Here is a 17,579-nt window from a genome sequence, read left to right on the forward strand (position 1 = left end):
TCTCTCTCTCTCTCTCTCTCTCTCTCTCTCTCTCTCTCGTATATAAACTTGCATTTTTAACATCTTATATGCAAAAATTATTCTACATACCATTAACGATTGCACAAAACTGGAGTATAATCATAAAAAGAAAAATGAGTTGATATTCTAATTTTCGAGAGTTGCATTAAATTATTTTTCGTTTACTCATCCTCGAGACTGCTCGAAGCACTTATCCTGCATTGATTATCGAGTAAGAGGTTTCTGCATGACAATAGGAAGAAAAGAAAGAAAAGGAATATAAAAAATTGTTAGGCTAAATCGTGCTATGGTCCTTCTTCTCTCAGACAAATTAAATAACATTCGACTGAAGCGAACCCTTTTCGATCACGAAAGTGTGGTGAGATTCTTCGGTCCCTAGCGAAAGTACAGAGAAAGTGATGAGGGAGGAAGTATCGGCGATGCGAGGAGGGTTATAACCCTTCCGTCAAGTTTACACAGTTCGCTACTTATCGCGTGTATGTTTAAAGAAGTGTGCAGTAGCCGAAAAGCACATTCGAGTTATCGCGCTTCGTCGGTCACTTCGTCAGACGATACTTTGAAGTCTGCTAGAATCTCTAATAACTCAATGAAGACACGATTAAGCAAAGTAATGCTCAAATGCTTTTTAAAAATTAACACGATTTAATGATAAAATAGGATCCGCACGCAGAATAAAAGATTTCCCTCCCTGCCACATCGCTGCTAATATTAGTTACAGAATAATTCTGTCCACCTTCGCTGCTGTTAACGACTACAGTATTTTACGAGACATTATTAAAGTGGGTCAATCACAGGCACTTCCGACGTTGCATTTAAGGTTTAAGTACTTGTCAAGGGCAGGATGCCAAATTTCTACGGAAGCCCTTGTCAACTTGAAACGAATACTCGCTGCAGGATAAAGTGGCAATTAATTTTACGCACTTTTTACAGACTGTCGCTTTAAGTAAACGTTATTTTCACTAAATCACGAGCTTCAGAAATAAAGAATCAAGAAAAAATATAAATATCATACATCTTCTTTATTCAAAAATATCTTCTCGTTGATTCCTCGTATTATTTTCATATATTTTGGGTATAAAAAACGGTTTCTTTAATGCTGTTAATATTATCTTCACTTTCTTCATATTATTTAATCGATAATTTTAATCGTCAATTTTGTACTATATACATAGATGTAATAAAATAAATATTTTTTAGAATACAATATATCTATACGAATCTTTTCAATCTTTATATTTCTAAAAACTGCATTACAAGCAATTTCAGCTGTTCTATCACAATAAATCACTTTTTATGGATTCGTGTGCATCAATAATAAATTTGATGACTCGATGATTTGCAGTCACTACAAAATAAAAAACGTATCAAAGTAATCTCTGTGAAGTTGGTACCTCATTTGTAAAAAATGAAATGTTCGAAGTTTCGAATGCACCCCAAAGACTTGTAGAGTTCCTGCCCAAAATAAAAAATAGTTTCGACAAAAAATTGAATATAAAAAATTTGGAGTGCCAATAAAACGCAGAACGAAAAATCGCGATATCTTCTAAACCATTAGTCATAGGACTTTAAATGTTAATAACTTTCGTTAGAACTCTTGAGGTGCTAATCAGAACTGTCAACAGAACTGTCGTAATGTTTAAAAAAAATTTTTTTTGACTTAAAAAATTGCGATATAACGAAAGTTCTTAATGCTTGAACTAACGGTTTAACAGATATCGCGATTTTTCGTTCTGCGTTTTGTGAAGTTGGCACCCCAAATTTTTATTATTCCATTTTTTGTGTTAATTCGTCGAAACTATTTTTTATATTGGGCAGGAACTTCTTCGGGCTGCATTCGGAACTGTGTCGAACATTTCATTTTTTTTTTTTAAATGAGGTGCCAACTTCACAAGTTGAGGTGTCAAAGTAAAATTTCACGGCGATGCGCGCATTGTGGAGCATCTAGTACAAAGCGTAAAGCCGCTTCGCATTCTTGCTTCAACATTACCGACACGAAAACATTTATTGTCAGTCTACCTTTGCAATAGTTGCGAAAGGGACGCAACACGTATACAGTATGTACATGTGTAGACCGCCTGCGGTTTCGCAACGCAGTCTCATCCGGCGAGGAACCGACGAATGGAAACACTAACGTGTTCCGCATATGAACGCATACATACATTTTCAAGCGTGAAAATGGCACGGTGCAATGGACTCGCTGATCAATATATGGAGAGATTGTTAAAAATTTTGCCGCACGGCGTCGTCTGAATTATTTATCGCAAATAACGCAAATATCGTTTTAATCTTGTAATATCTCTAACAAAGCGCGAGATCTTGATTATACCGTTCTTAGTATACAGGTCGCCGTGGTTTTATGTATGGAACACCAATTTTAACACACATTTCCTCAAAATACGTCGATGATTACTCAAGAGTTTCGATGTATTCTTTAATTTTGAGTAAATTATTTACGTATATTCTCTCTAAATTTTTATTAAACCATATGTACCTTCGTTATATAGCTTGTGTCTTTTGTTGGATTATACCTTGTATAAGGCTCGTATCAAGATGAATAAATTCGTCTTTATCTTACAGCATTTATGTCAAATCAGCTGTTGTAGTATGATTGCATCGTAGTTATTTTTATAGTAATTTACTCGAATACTTGAGGCAATTATGAAGAGAGGATGACACATTATCGTAAGAAATGCACGTGCCTGATCTGTTGCGGCGTGATGTTATTGCACATAACGTCTTATTACAGACAATCAACTCGCACATCAAGCTGATTGGCAACGTAGTTGTCCCTCTAGAAGCGCATCACGGAAACGACAGCCTGGACGCCATTGAATACAAGGAATTGAACGGATGTAGTCTAAAACCCTCCATAATGCGTCGCGACTGACCCAGATTCGTGATCGCTGCAGCACCACCTTCATGTCTTTTTGTCTGCGCACGCGGACATCCTGAAGGACAGATTTAAGCGTTTTCAAATTCAACCGGTGCCGTTTTATATTATAATTCGTTTAGATGCAATGAGTGCCGCACGGTTCTCTCAATTTCAATGACAGGCTCTACGATGCACGAGAACCTTAGACCTAAATTTAAAGATAAAAAAATGGAACAGCTATATAGAAAAGCATACACATATCCTGTTGTTATGTAAGATATAATTTATAAAGATAGGCTTTTTTCTTGTCACTTGTAATATACAAATTTGATAAATTTTTTGAAATTATTTGTACAATCGCTTCACGAGCGAGAGATATTCGCGATAAACCAGCAGCCTTGATTTACATGGGCAAAAAGACATGCAATGTCGCGACTACCAATCTTATAGCTGTATCAGTCATTGCGCCTCGGTCAATTAATCAATTCGCTATCTGACAATATGACTCAACTGTGAACCTAATTCGACGGAAACGTATTTTTATCTATACAAAAATATACGCGCTTTCAGATCTCTCTTCGAGATCGGTTAGCTGTGGCCTCGAGACATTGTTCAAGGTTCGTTGGCGAAGGTCCACGATAAAATTATGACGTAATCCCACAGTCCAGAATGTGTGCATAGAGAGTGGCTAAATGTTGGATGCTGGATAGCAAATCGTAACGCGAATCAATGGAATGGTATTAAAGGTGAGCTTGCGAAGACTGCGGAATCTCGATATGCTGCATATGTATGCTATCGATTATATTATTTATCGTCCAGAAAGCTATGTATCTTGATATCGCGTATTAATCACAGCTACAAGTTGTACATGAAATTTCATTTTCTTATAAATCTTAAGCAATTCTAATTTGTACCTTTAACATTATATTTATACTTTATAGTAATTATATAGGATTTCTATTTTTAATAAAAAATTATGAATAAAGAATTTATTATTTTTATAAAAAAATATTGTTGTCTTATCTTACATTATTATACTTTTCTATTATAGTTACTGATTATACTGTTTTAGACCGGTTTTCTACGTATAACGTTGATTTCCGAGATTCGAAAAAGCAGCGAGAAATGATACATTTGTTAAACCGAGGAGTCAGCGGCATTCATAGCATATGACATCACAACATTAAGAGGAATGATATAACTCGTCACCGAGTTACACTGCAATGAATACATTGCTCGTCACGAGCAACGACTATTTCAATCATAGAGTAGTACTCACTAATTAACGTAAGTCTCGATGTATTTTTCTATCATAGCATAGATAGCAACAATAACATATACTCATACGTAGTTATATGTTTGAAATAATACGGATTCCTTTTTTCTTAACTATTATAGTTCCCACCGGCCTCTACATTGATGAAATATACGATTATGCACATTCATCGTACCTAGAGATCGACTTATGCACGCTACGTTCAAATACGCGTGGTATAAAATATAATTAAAAATAAATATGACAAAAAATTTCTCAAAATTGTAAATTGGGAGATTATACCGACACTTATAGAATGAAGACAGCAATGTGTAAGAAATATTTAATTTTACTATCTAAGTAAAATCGAACTAACAATAAGATATAGGTCGATACTTATTCATCAGATGTAGAAATGAGATAGAAAAGATGTTTTTTTTTTTTTTCAAATAAAGAGAGAGAGAAAGAGAGGGGAGGGGGAAATAAGTAAAAGTAAATTTTTTCCTTGAGGATAGGATAAGAAATTAGCAGACACAGATTAAAAAAGAAATCGTTTTCTGATTAACAATCTATTACGATGTCTGTAACAACCGGTTTTACATGCTTCTAATAACAAGCAAAAAAATACCTTGTCTAAATTCTACCGTCTTATCGACATGCTGTCGATTTTCTCACTTAGAACGAAACAAAGTACTTGGACTTATTATCCTCGTTTCTCAACTGTTAAAGTATCTAATACTTTTGTACTTAATGACGTAATAATAAACAAGAATGCTAAGGAAGAAGGTGCAATTAACGAAGCAGTCTGACATTTTCTACCTGGCAGCAACCTTTTTGTCCTGTAAAATTGTGTGCGCCCACGTCGAGTGAGAGCACATTTTTTTCTCTATTTCGGAGAGTAATGTTCAGGATCTTCGGTATCGTGAACACAAGCACGTGCGTTTCCCTACGCTATCTTTTGCAGCAGCCTGGAGTAACCGTGACCTTTGAGCCGCAACGATCGGCCGGTTACATCGTCTTAATGATCGCTTTGCATGCTAACACGATTGACATAACGATCTGCGACAAAGGCAGTTGTACTGTTGACGACTTTTCAGATATTCAACAAATATAGAATGCCATAAAAATTGCATGAATTCTATGAATAGAAATCTTGATGAACGGCATCGCCCTATCCATCATCCAGTTCAAGTTACGAAACACTCGGTAAATAACATATATTTAGAATTGTAGATTTTTTAGCATTAATTTGTTTATCGCAAAGTGATTAGACAACCAGACACTCGACTAGACACACTTGCAAGCGTTTTAAGTTTCAGAAAAAAAAAAAGTATTATAATATTACAGGCAAACGAAACGAAAAATAAAAATTCATTCATGCAAATAGTTTCTTTTTGCGAAAGAAAGTAACGTGGCACGTGAGAAGAAAGTGTCAAATGGGAGAGCACAGTTGTTATCGAATCCTCCTCTCGCACTTTACACACGCAATCGAAACTGCGAGCTAACATGCGACGAAACAACGGTTGAATACGAGCCCGTATATGTTATTAGATGGCATGTATACGAAGCCTATCATTTGTAATAATGCCACCCACTTCCCTCGTCTCGTGGCCAAAAATACATATGTAACAAACTAATGCGCACACCATGCGGTATGTTGATAATTTTGAGTATTGCGACACAGTAAATTTTTTAAACATATTGATTGTATAGATATTCTTATATATATATAATATATGTGACTTCGATTACAGTATCATCATATATGTATTCATGTAAAAAAATATTTCTGTTATATTAAACATCAACGTCTGTGAAGCTGGCCCCTCATTGTCAAAATTTTGAAAAAATAAGCAGAGTTCTGGTTGCCCCCCGTAATTTCAAATGGTGTTTTCGCTGCTTTAGAACTCTTCCTAAATTTGATAGAGAACTCTAGAACTCTTCGGGGGGCAACCAGAACTCTGCTTATTTTTTCAAAATTTTGACAATGAGGGGCCAGCTTCACAGACGTTAAACATCAATTCTGATTTTATGCGAATGTTTTTAATGTACATGTTAGAACATTGCATCGCATCGCAAAGAATACCCGGTCTTTCGCAACGTACAAATCAGTGAAATTGCTAGACAAGTATCCGGTATCGTATTCTTGATAATTGAAGCATTGAGAATGATATGAACTTGAGCAGCTCTCCTATTTTTACTTCATAACTTTAAATAATAATGTTTAAATTTTAAATAGAAAATTTTCAAATAAAAAACCTTTCTTCTATTTAAAAAAATTTCCTTTAAATTATATTTCTCTTATATTCATTGCCTACAGTACATTTAAATGATACAACAAATTATAATTCACAATCAGTCGTGAAAAGAGAAATGTAATAAAAATAAAATAAACTCGATGGAATAAATTAACTAGAATCGTCATTTGAATGTCTGAATTGAATTTTCTTCCTTTACTTCATTGTGTGTGACACTAGTTTTTCAACGTTCCGGATCCACGTCGCGTCGTCGCCCTAAATGGCCTCAATATTGTCCGTCAAGAAAAAGTTGATCAATCTTACCTGTTTGCCGGCTCGTGGCAGCGTCTCCACGTTGGTACCGCCGACTACGGGAGCCTTTTCCGGTCCGCCGTTCTGCTGGCTGACGTTTATGTTGTCGTTAACATTGGCGTTAACATTATTGACGTTATCGGTGACGTTCGTGTTCATATTTGCTCCTGTAGTAACATCGTCGGTGCCGCCACCGCGCTTTCCGTCCTCACCCGTCATTCTTCGGCTGTACTCTCGGTTTACCCTCTCGTTGTCTCACACTCTCTTCACCCTCGCCACCTCCGCTGCCGCCACCGCCGCCGCCGCCGCCACCCCCGTTCCGCTTATACTTGCGCTCGTTAATTCTCAACTTCGGTCCACAGCTCGGAATCCCGATATCTGTGCGGCCGATCGAGAATCGATCAGAGAAGTATGCATCGAAGCGCGATCACCATGACGAATGACGCTTAACCGATAACGTGTGATTGAATTATTTCAGCCTCTTAACGCGGAGCTTTTATTTCCCGCTGAGACCCTACTAGGCTATTAATAGACGAAACTTGGCTTTTATTATTAGCGTGATACACACGAGAATTGATAACTTGACGGGTTCACTTTTAAACACGATCTTATATGCTTGAAGTGGTGTGTAGACCTGAAATTATGAACTCGATATCCACCGGAAATAAATTAATTCCCGCACGCGGTGTTATGTTATAGCTCCATCGGACCGAATTACTTTGGTTGTTCTTCGAGGAACGCTATTTTTAGTCTCCACGAAACGATACGGGTGGTATAACCGTAAATGACGAAACGGTTCACAGGCACATTGTGAGCACCATCCTCCCGTTAGCTATTCGCCGCAAGGAGAAAGAAGCGAGCGCGAGCCTCGCCCGAAGTGTGCGATCTTCCCGCTAACATCACCAAACAACATAAAGATCCGGAATTACATCGCAAAGATGTAAGGCGTCTTTCGCGCAGACATCTCGATCACATTCGTGTTGTTTGGGATGCTTCTTCATTCAGAACACTCTACGTTCACGATTCTTATTTTCTCGCAAATAAATATCGCGCGCGATATTTGTCGGATCATCGACAATCGTGAAAGCAGGAATCAGATCCTTTTTCCGAGCTTTTGGGTGGGGGGAGCGCAGGAGAGACAGTTTTGGTCAGGATCAGGCGCGAGCTCTCTTCACCGAGGGTGAAAAAAATACGAACGAGGCCCTAAGGCGAAATAACGGAACAGTATAATTGACGAGAAGTCGCGGGAACCGTCGCGAGGAAACGCAACGCGAGCGGTAAGCCCGCACGGTCGACGATAGAACTACCGGGAAAATCGATTCGAGCGTGTCCGTTCGAGCACTGCGCGCCTCTCCGCTCCGTGGCGATAAAAGCGGCCGTCATTCCGTTCCGCGCGACGTTTACGACTCGAACACTCGAGGCGCAGTTTTTCCGAAATTCAAAATAGCGCATGCTTTTATCTTTTCTCGCCTCTGCTGCTGGTTCCACTCGAAACAATCGCCCGTATGTTTGATTTCATTACATTCGTGTTTTGTCCCGCGCTTAAATTCTTCTTAAAACAGTCTATCAGAAAGAAATTTAGAAAAAGAGGAAGAGAGGAGACTCTCAATTAACATTATAATGTTTGGTATGTATAATATTATATACATATATTAATATCAATGTAAACTACTAAGATCTTTATTCAAGAATATTGCATTGCAAAAATTAAAACTTAACACATGACGGTAATGCATGTAATATAAGTCACAGGTAAACTTAAGAGAACCAACGAGATTTTCAAATTAGTACTTCAAAATTATTCCAACGTGGAGCAGCTTTTGTAATTCAGAATATAATGTAGAAAATTGTAATGAGAAAAAAGGCGAAAACTGACATGATAAAAATATTAAGTCGAAAATTTTGCAATGTAAATAAGTCACTCATCTGCATCGCTGATATCACGGAAGAAATTCTTTAACAGCAAACGCGTTTATGGATACTCCGAGTCATCGGAACGAACCGGATTGCGCGAGACGCGATTGGTCCTCGATGAAAAACAGGAAAACTTGGAGAACGCGCAAAACGACATCCCGCAATTACTAAACCGGGATTCCACTGGCTGGTTTCTATACGCGCGCACGAGCGCGCGCGGGCGCGCGCACGCACATATACCATACATATACGTGCATTTTCTATACATACGTATATACACACCCACCCAAGCCCACGAGATGTATGTATATAATATATTAGTATCGTCGGATCTGGTTCCTTGGCGCGGTATTTCGCGTGCGATCGATCTCTCGAACCCTTTTTCCCGCACTTCGGCCGAGTTTGCCGCGGTTCGATGACGCGCGGCGCCTCGAATCCGCACGATTATCGAGCGATTACGTTCGAACGCTACCCTAACGCGCGAATGGTCGTAAAAAGGGGGGGGGGGGAGAGAGAGAGAGAGAACTTGAGGGGTTTACATACGTAGGGTTGCGCGGATACCTTAAAGTCCACCAAGTCCGTGGACCACCGCGGTATTCAGCGGTATTCAACAGGAGAACACTTTTCCCATCGAACGCTTAATCTTCTCCACTTGTCAAATCACACGCCGAGCCGTCATCTTTCGCTTTTGCGCCACTTCTCCCCTTCGCGTTCTCCTTTTTGCTTCTCCTCTTCACATCGACCCGGCTGCCGCAGACCGCGCGCGCACACGTATACACGACTCCCGACTACTCCGAGAATTCGCGCGACGAGGAAACCACCGAGCGTAACGCGACCGCTCTCCCGGATACTCCGCACGGCTTTAATCGCCGCCGCAGTCTGCTCTCTGCTGTCATCGATGGCGACGCCGCGCCCGTCGCGGCATCTGCTGGCAATGCAGCGCAACACTCCTTTATTTTTTTTTAAACACCGGAAGCTCTTATTAATTAAATCAAACGATATATATATATATAGAGAGAGAGAGAGAGAGAGAGCGCGCACACGAGACAAGAATCTTATATATATTTCATTAACCTCTCTAAAATAAAAAATTTTGACATTTTTCGTTTTAAGAATATTTATAATTCAACTTTACGTTAATTCCAAAATAAACGTTTTAATTTCCAGAAATATATCAATAATAAAAGCGAGGGGAGAATACAACATGCAACAATTTTGTAATAAACTAGCTAAACGTATAATTCATAAGATATTTCAATAACACGAGATAACTATTCCTAAGGTTTGAGATAAAAATAAATATATGTTTATTAAATTAAATTGTCCACAACTTGTATTCTAATTAGAAGTAAATGCAATATATACAAATTTGCAAACAAATTTTATTATCACTGATACATTTGCAGATTATAACATATTTTCAAGTAATACTTATACTATTGTGTAACATACGTAAAATTATCACTAATGTAAACTGGTATATCAGCTAATCAATGAAATATTATTTAGCTTATCTTATTTATCTTATCTTTATATTACATAAACTATTTCATTAAGTATGATATTTAATAATTGTTAAAAAATTATAACATCTATATATCACGAATGACGCAACGTGCAATTCAATTACAGAGAGAACTTATTGTAGTACTTTACGTACACAAAGATTATATTTCTTTGGTCTTTTATCTTAATTTTAAAAATAAATGATGTATTACAGATAGCGTGTTTTTAAAACATTTCTCTGTGATTAAATATAACGTTAAATATATGTTGATAAATTTTTCATTATTGCTAATTTAATAATATAAATGTTTCGTATGTAACAATTGTTACAAGTACTATTTACCATCGTTATAATTTTTTAATACATCATTTACACAAGAGTGCTCCCTTAGAGATCCTGATTAAGAATTTGGCGAAAGCGGCTCAACTTTTTGGCTGCGTTCCATTATTCATGAAAATCTATAGTATATACTACAATATAAACTACAGATTTTCAGTACTCATTACTAAGTGAGAAACGGAACACACCTCGCGATTTATGATCCATTCGGTATACTTTGCACAGCTTTATACGCTGTCAAAAAAACGAGAGCAAAGAGAAAAAGACAGGTAGCTATATAAGCAGATGAGTTTAATTTTCATCTTATAAATAAGATCTTATTTCACCTAAGTTTAATACACCGAGACTAACAGTTTTCAAATAGAAAGAATTTGAAAATTATAAATGGCAGCATTACTGAAAAAAATTTAATAAATGTTAATAAATACTTATTATATATTTAGAATAGTACTAATTAAACAATTGCTTACAGTAAATATGTATTTACTCAATAAACAAAATGAGACTTACAGTCAAATTAATGGTTCTTGTACCAAACAAATATTTATTACAAATTGGTAAATTTTTTTCTAGTGTAGAATTTCGCGCACTCAGAGATAACAAAATGTCTAGTGCGAAGGTGCTTTCTCGAACTTATGTCTTTGATAATGGCTGCGTTCAACAGAGAAAACAGCTTTGCAACTGTTGTAAAATTCTTTAATATGATTGGTCTTGCCCCTATTTCCTTATTAGATCTAAATGTATAAGCTAATCATATTCAAGAATTTTACAATAGTTGCACAGTTGTTTTTCTTTTTTGCTGAATGCAGCCATTAACAAAATTCAGGACTGTCATTTCTGAAACTTTAGTCCTGTCATTCATATAATTTTTAAATTCCCGTTTGAAAAAGCTATTGTAGCTTTAGTATTTTTCTATTAGATTTTTCGTCTTAAAATATCATAATATTTGTCCTTAAAATGTTAATTGTTAGTTTTGGAACACTCTGTATATCCGTTTTTTAATTAATTATAACAAAAAAGTGCCAAATCTTTCATCAATTTTATTATTTCAACTCTTTTTTAATTAACTTTTAACTGGACAAGGAATAATCATTTTATTCTTCCTGTGTCTATCTGTCATAATTTTTAATCCGCTTCTTTATCATCTCTTTAGGATCTCTAGGGTCTCGCACTCTCACTATTCATATAGAGAGAGAGAGAGAGAGAGAGAGAGAGAGTTATATTATACAATTATTAAAGATATTGACAATTGCAAATAAACTATAGTTTAGTTTGCATAATATGCGAATATAGAGTAATGTAATCTTCAGGTTTCATAAAATTAAAGTTACTCGTTTTTTCGCAAAAATGTACTATGAATGTATTATGAATTTATCTAATAAAAAAATGCATACGTACAATTTAATTTGCAAAATTTACAAAATATTAACATAATACAGAAATATAATATGATTAATCAGCGAATAGTACAATTAATGGAACGGATAATAAAATACATGCGCTTTCAAAAAATGTCATTCATGTTTCAGATGTAATAATGTAATACATGAATGCTACTTGTGTCAATTATATAAATGTATAATAGTGAATTCGATTGAATGCACTCAGTGCGCATCTTTACATCGCACCAAAACCATCGTACACCAATTAACGTGAAAATGTGTTCAATATCAAAATAAAAATGGATTATTTTTTTTAATGATCTCAGTATATTTTATTGTACTGTTAAGCAAAATCTATATTTTATAATTTAAAATATTTGCATTTTATTTTTAAACAGATTAAATCAGTATACAACGATTTTAATATACATTATAATGCGCAGTAGTGCGTGCAATCGAATTCCCTATAAGACTTGTATAAACTAAATATAAAAATAATTTGCGTACACATATTGAGAATAATAGTCTAACGCAAGACGCATCTCCTGTATATTTAGAATTGACTTGAAAATAATTCTACGTAAATTTTAATTGTTGCAACAGCAATTCTCGCCTTACAGAGAAAGGCTCCCAGATATCCCTCTTTGATTTTAATGAACGAATTTGTCCAAAAAAGGGGGATAAAAATATTTTATTTATTTTAAATTAACAACCAATATATTTAAGAAATAAAATCAGTAATTATCTCGTTTTTTTTTTTTTTTTTGACTATACCGTTTGAACAATGTACAATAGTGATTTTGTATTGTACGTATACAAAATGTACACAATTAGGACAACATTAACTGATAAAATTATTCAGGTGTGCTCACCTCTCTATATTACCTAGTACTCCGAAAGTCGCGCGAAAGCAGTGGGATTCCGATAGATTCTATATAATTTCATGAGGGAAGCCTTTCCTTGTTAATTCATTTCCTTCATATATATTATTTTTCTTAGACAAAAAATATTTTTAATGATTTTTAGCACATTCTGTTGCAATTTAACTTTTCATTCTCTGTTGCATCCATCGATCTTCTCGTGTCTTTCAAGTTGTTTCTTAGTATAAAACCGCGTACCACACATATTACATTTTAATTTGGAATTAGTGCCATGATTCATCATGGTATGATATTCTAAACCTACCTTATCAGAAAATACTTTGCCACAAAAATAACATGCATTATGCTTATGCCCTTTCATATGCCCACGGAAAGTTTTAAGTTTTACAGATTTCAAGCATATAGTACAAGTTACCAAGTTATCAGCTCCATTAAAATGTATCGTGTATCTGTGATAAGAAAGATTCTTATTATTTGTATAAGCCTTTTTACATTTATGACAGGGATAACCGAAACCTAAATGATAACCTTCGTGTGGAGTCTTTGACGAGATACTAATCTTTTTATCACAAAATTTACAAATCAAATCGTTATGCTCCGAATGAAAATGAGATAATCGTGATTTATCATTCGTGAATCGTTCGGGACATTGAAAACAATGATACCCATGATCAAAATGTTTGAATCTCATGTGTTCATCGAATTCGCTGTAACTATTTAGTAGCTCTTTACAAAAGAAACATAGTAACCGTAGTGAAAATTCATCGAATGATCTGCCTTTTGTAACAGTACATTGGTGATTATCATATAACTTAATATTACTAAATTCTTCCATACAGTATCCACACATCATTGGTTTAAATTGTATCGTACGAACCTCTGTTTCAGTATAGAAATGATCCAATTTCACTTTGGAAGAGAGATATCGTTTATTTGTAGATCGTAATTCTCGCTTGTTTTGATATACTTCTAGATTTTTAACTTGATCATTTTCCATGCAAGTTCCTTTAATTTGGTTAAATTCTTCATTCCTATCTTCTATATTGTCAGATTTACGAACGTCGAGAACCTTTTGACACATTTGTTTCAATGTATTGACTTTATCGAAAAATTTTTCAATTTTTCCACCTTTCATATCGTTTTGTGACGAACTCTGCTTGCCATTTTTTTGTGTAGTCATCTGCTTCATTGTATTATATTCATCAAGACCAGTTTGTACATCGTCTTCAATATCAATGATTACGTCTTCATCTGTATCTTCTAACTTCAAAATACTATGATCTTTACTGTATTTAGATGAATCAGATGTAACTAATACTTGCTGATTAATGGACGCTTTAACAACATTTTTGGTATAATTAGATTTATGAGACACAGATGAAGTATCTTCTTCAAAATATGTTTTAGAGACATTAAGTTTATCTTCATCATCTTTACCAACTATTTCATATGAATCATTTCGTTTCTTGATTGTTATATTAATGCCAATACCAGAGTCTCTATCACTGCTAACCCTAGTGTTCTTTACTGTATCCTCATTTTGACATAATTCACAATTGTTTTTATGAAGGAACAAGGTATGAGGATTTCGAAATGATCTTCCGCATATACAAGTAGTATCATTATTTCTGTTCATTCTTTCATTGTATCGAATAGCTCGATTAGAAATTGAACTATTTTGATTACGCAATGCATTAGGCTTGGAATTATTTAATTGCAATTTATCCTCTTTATTTATTCTACTATTAGCATTTTTGGAAACAGTGTTAGCAGACTTCATAGAAGGCTGTAATGATTTGTAATTCTTATTGAATGGCGAATTAAAGTATCTACATGGAAATTTATGAAAATTTTCTTTAGTTTCTCCACGTAAGATGTGATTGCGTTTATGTTTACATAAACTGTGAGCAGTTTTATACATTCCCAAGCAAATATCACATTTATATGAATAAGCATTTAATATTTTTTTCTGTGTGATGGTAGGTGGATTCTGAACAAATGTATAGCGTTCATTATTCAATTTGCGTTTCTTTCTAGGATAAGACAATTTATACCTTCTTTTTCCTTGGATTTTGGATGTTCCACGAGTATCATTTTCATTGTCCATTATGCGGAAACCATCTTGATGTGGTTCATTTTTTAATGCAGTTTGCTTATCTTCAGACGATGTTTTAGTTTCACTCAATAATGATGATTCTAGCTGTTCCATTACACTTGTAGAACCTCCAATTTTATGATAATTAATTAAATGTTTCCTTAAAGATAATACTTTTTGTTGACATAATGTACACTTGACAAACTGTGTCGATGTAGTAGGCGGCGAAGTAGTAGTTTCAACTTTGGTAAGTTTTGTCCTTGTAGTCATCTTTTCACCTGAATCTTTATTATCAGAAAGTTTTTCAGAATTGTTCTTTTCTTTGCTAATGGAAGAAACTTGACGTGCTCCATTGAATTTCTTTCTGTTTAAAGCGTTATGTTTCAAACGTTTACGTTGAACAAGTAAGGGAAGGACAATTCCATGTACTCTTTCTGAATGCTTTCTTAAGGATCGTCTTTCTAAGTATTGGTTACCACAGGTAGTGCAAGGATATAATTTCTTTGTTCTTAGAACAGAAACCTTAAAAGGTGGCACTGCGTTATTACTCTTCAATCTAAGTCGACTCTTAACATATGATACAGATTGCTCAGCCTTATCCAAATGTTGCACCTTTTCCTCATTCTTTTCCTCTTTATTTTTATTACAATCATCATTAGTTGGCACTGTTAGCTTCTCAACCTGTACAGTCTTTATTAATTGTAATGTTTCCCAAATTTTATCACATCTCTCCAATAAAACAACGGGATCCTTTATTGTAGGTATGAATATCGGAAAGTGTAACGTCGAAGATTCATCCTGTAATAAAAAATATATAATTTTCAATTATGTACTTTTACAATATATCTTATTTAATTTTTCTTTATGTTTTACATCTTAATAAAATACTAATTAAAGTAAGAGAAAAACTAATAATTTCACATAAACATATGACACAAGCTTCAGAGACACATAACCAAAAATCAGTGATCAGAGTTTTTCCAGTAAAAACTAATGATTGTCGCAACAGATTAGATTCCCATATTAGATAAGTAACGACAGATTATCAATAATAAGTTGGAATAAATAACAAAGTCAAACACGCACGCACGCACACACACATATATATATATATATATATATATATGTGTGTGATATATAACAATACAAAACATTAGCAATCGAGTCATATCATCCTAACCAACACAAACGTGAAAAGCGCGGTAAAATGATTGCTAACGAAACAACAGCATTTTTTAATATCTTTTTTTTTTCTAAAGATGCAGAGGACGAATTTTCCTGAAATTAAAATAACGAGCATTTCGACGTAATGCGTGACACGATTGATGAAGCAACTCATAAATTCCCACACTTACAAATGCCAATGGGTCATCGTTGTTCGAGGTGACCAATTCGGTATCTGGTTCCGGCTTGCATTCAATTTGGAATTCGGTGAGGTTTGAAGACGGTATCAATATCGTTGTATCATCCGTGTCCCCGTGGATGGTCGTAGTGTCGTCAGCCATTCTAGGACAGGATGCAAATGGTGCAGTCTGCGGGAAAACAGATGGTATTTGAATCTCTTCCGAAACGAGTACGTTGGCAGTGTTGTTGATCGCGAACTGTTGCTGGCCACTGTCTGTGTCTGGCTGATTCACGGCAATCTCGGAGTCTTTCTTAGACTCTACCGTATCACAGCATGCTTCTTTCTCGGCGCCATTCGACATGATTGCTAGACGATAGTCCCTCTCTGTTCGGCGCGCTACGACCCTTTACTGTTCTTTCCTCGTCTCAACACACGTCTTCTCCTATCCTTAACGGACTGGAGAGACGCGTTGGGACGCGTTTGTGTCGAACCTCTCCTCAATCCGACCGACCCAGCTCTCCGACCACTATCGAAACTGATCCCAGTGCTGGATAGGTGGCACTAGTCCAATGGGTGTACTGATGGGCACTCTCAATTGGGACTGTTTACTTCGACGTACTTTTGTTGATTTTATACCTACACAATATTAATTATATTCAAACTTTAGAGAGTAGGAGAAGGTACAGGCAAAGGGTAAATAGTATAACGAATTTAGCGAGACGTAATAATAATATTAATAAAAACAGTCATTCCTTGGCGTGTGTTTCCGACCATCAGAGTAACCGCATCAGTTACAAAGACTAATCTCAAAACAAACGAATCGATATTTTTTCTGAAAATTTTTCCAATCTGATCATCTCAATAGATATTGCATCACAATGCGCAATAAACAAAACTATATACAAATAGGTAGGAATTTTAATGTGCTCTAATGCATATCAGCGTGCAAAACCCAACGCATGAACGAATTCTAATTCTAGCATACCTACATGAGAGCAGGTATGATTGCATGCTTGTCATTAAAGAAATCGAGCATCGTCTGATTCCATCTTTAATTGGGAACAATAGAACGGGAAGTTTCTCCTAGAAACACGACAATCGTACGTCTCGATCGAAATACGTATTACACATATTCCAAAAGCTAAATATCAAATTGGTATATAAATAACTTAATCTTGCAATGAAAGTTCAACGGGAATTTCCGAAGAAATTTCTATTAGGAATGATCAGAATAAAATGCCGTTTATTACTAAAATTAGAATTGTATAATTAGTCAAAGTATTCGTTCGATGTAACTGAAATCCTCGTCAGTTTCCGAACATCGATCTGATATCTCTCGTAAAAAGGATACTACACTCAATAAAAGTTAATTAATAAGGGTCGACAAAAATAACATCCGATCTCTCTCTCTCTCTCTCT

General features: G+C 35.4%; 2 protein-coding genes across 9 annotated transcripts in view; both read right to left on the reverse strand.

Annotated features, from left to right (window-relative positions):
- LOC108772156 (ankyrin-3) overlaps positions 1-9,518 on the reverse strand; it is an 89,122-nt gene extending 79,604 nt beyond the window's left edge. For 4 of the 8 annotated variants that reach the window (XM_018537633.1, XM_018537632.1, XM_018537631.1 and 1 more), the window contains exons 1-2: positions 9,173-9,483; positions 6,710-7,075 (exon numbers count right to left, since the gene is read on the reverse strand). In XM_018537633.1, the coding sequence (XP_018393135.1) occupies positions 6,710-6,916 (207 nt within the window). In that variant the 5' untranslated portion in view covers positions 6,917-7,075; positions 9,173-9,483. Of the gene's footprint in view, positions 1-6,709; positions 7,111-9,172 lie in introns of those variants that run through there. The other 4 variants (XM_018537634.1, XM_018537635.1, XM_018537639.1 and 1 more) reach the window with 3 other exon arrangements.
- Positions 9,519-12,382: 2,864 nt separating this feature from the next.
- LOC108772095 (uncharacterized) lies at positions 12,383-16,611 on the reverse strand. Its single transcript, XM_018537551.1, has 2 exons — positions 16,171-16,611; positions 12,383-15,613 (listed from the first exon to the last, which is right to left on the reverse strand). The coding sequence occupies exons 1-2, from the start codon at positions 16,519-16,521 to the stop codon at positions 12,890-12,892; spliced, it is 3,075 nt and encodes a 1,024-aa protein (XP_018393053.1). The 5' UTR covers positions 16,522-16,611; the 3' UTR covers positions 12,383-12,889.
- Between the last annotated feature and the right edge of the window lie 968 nt (positions 16,612-17,579).

This window comes from Cyphomyrmex costatus, unplaced genomic scaffold (assembly GCF_001594065.2).
Source record: "Cyphomyrmex costatus isolate MS0001 unplaced genomic scaffold, Ccosl1.0 scaffold18, whole genome shotgun sequence".
Lineage (NCBI taxonomy): Eukaryota > Metazoa > Arthropoda > Insecta > Hymenoptera > Formicidae > Cyphomyrmex > Cyphomyrmex costatus.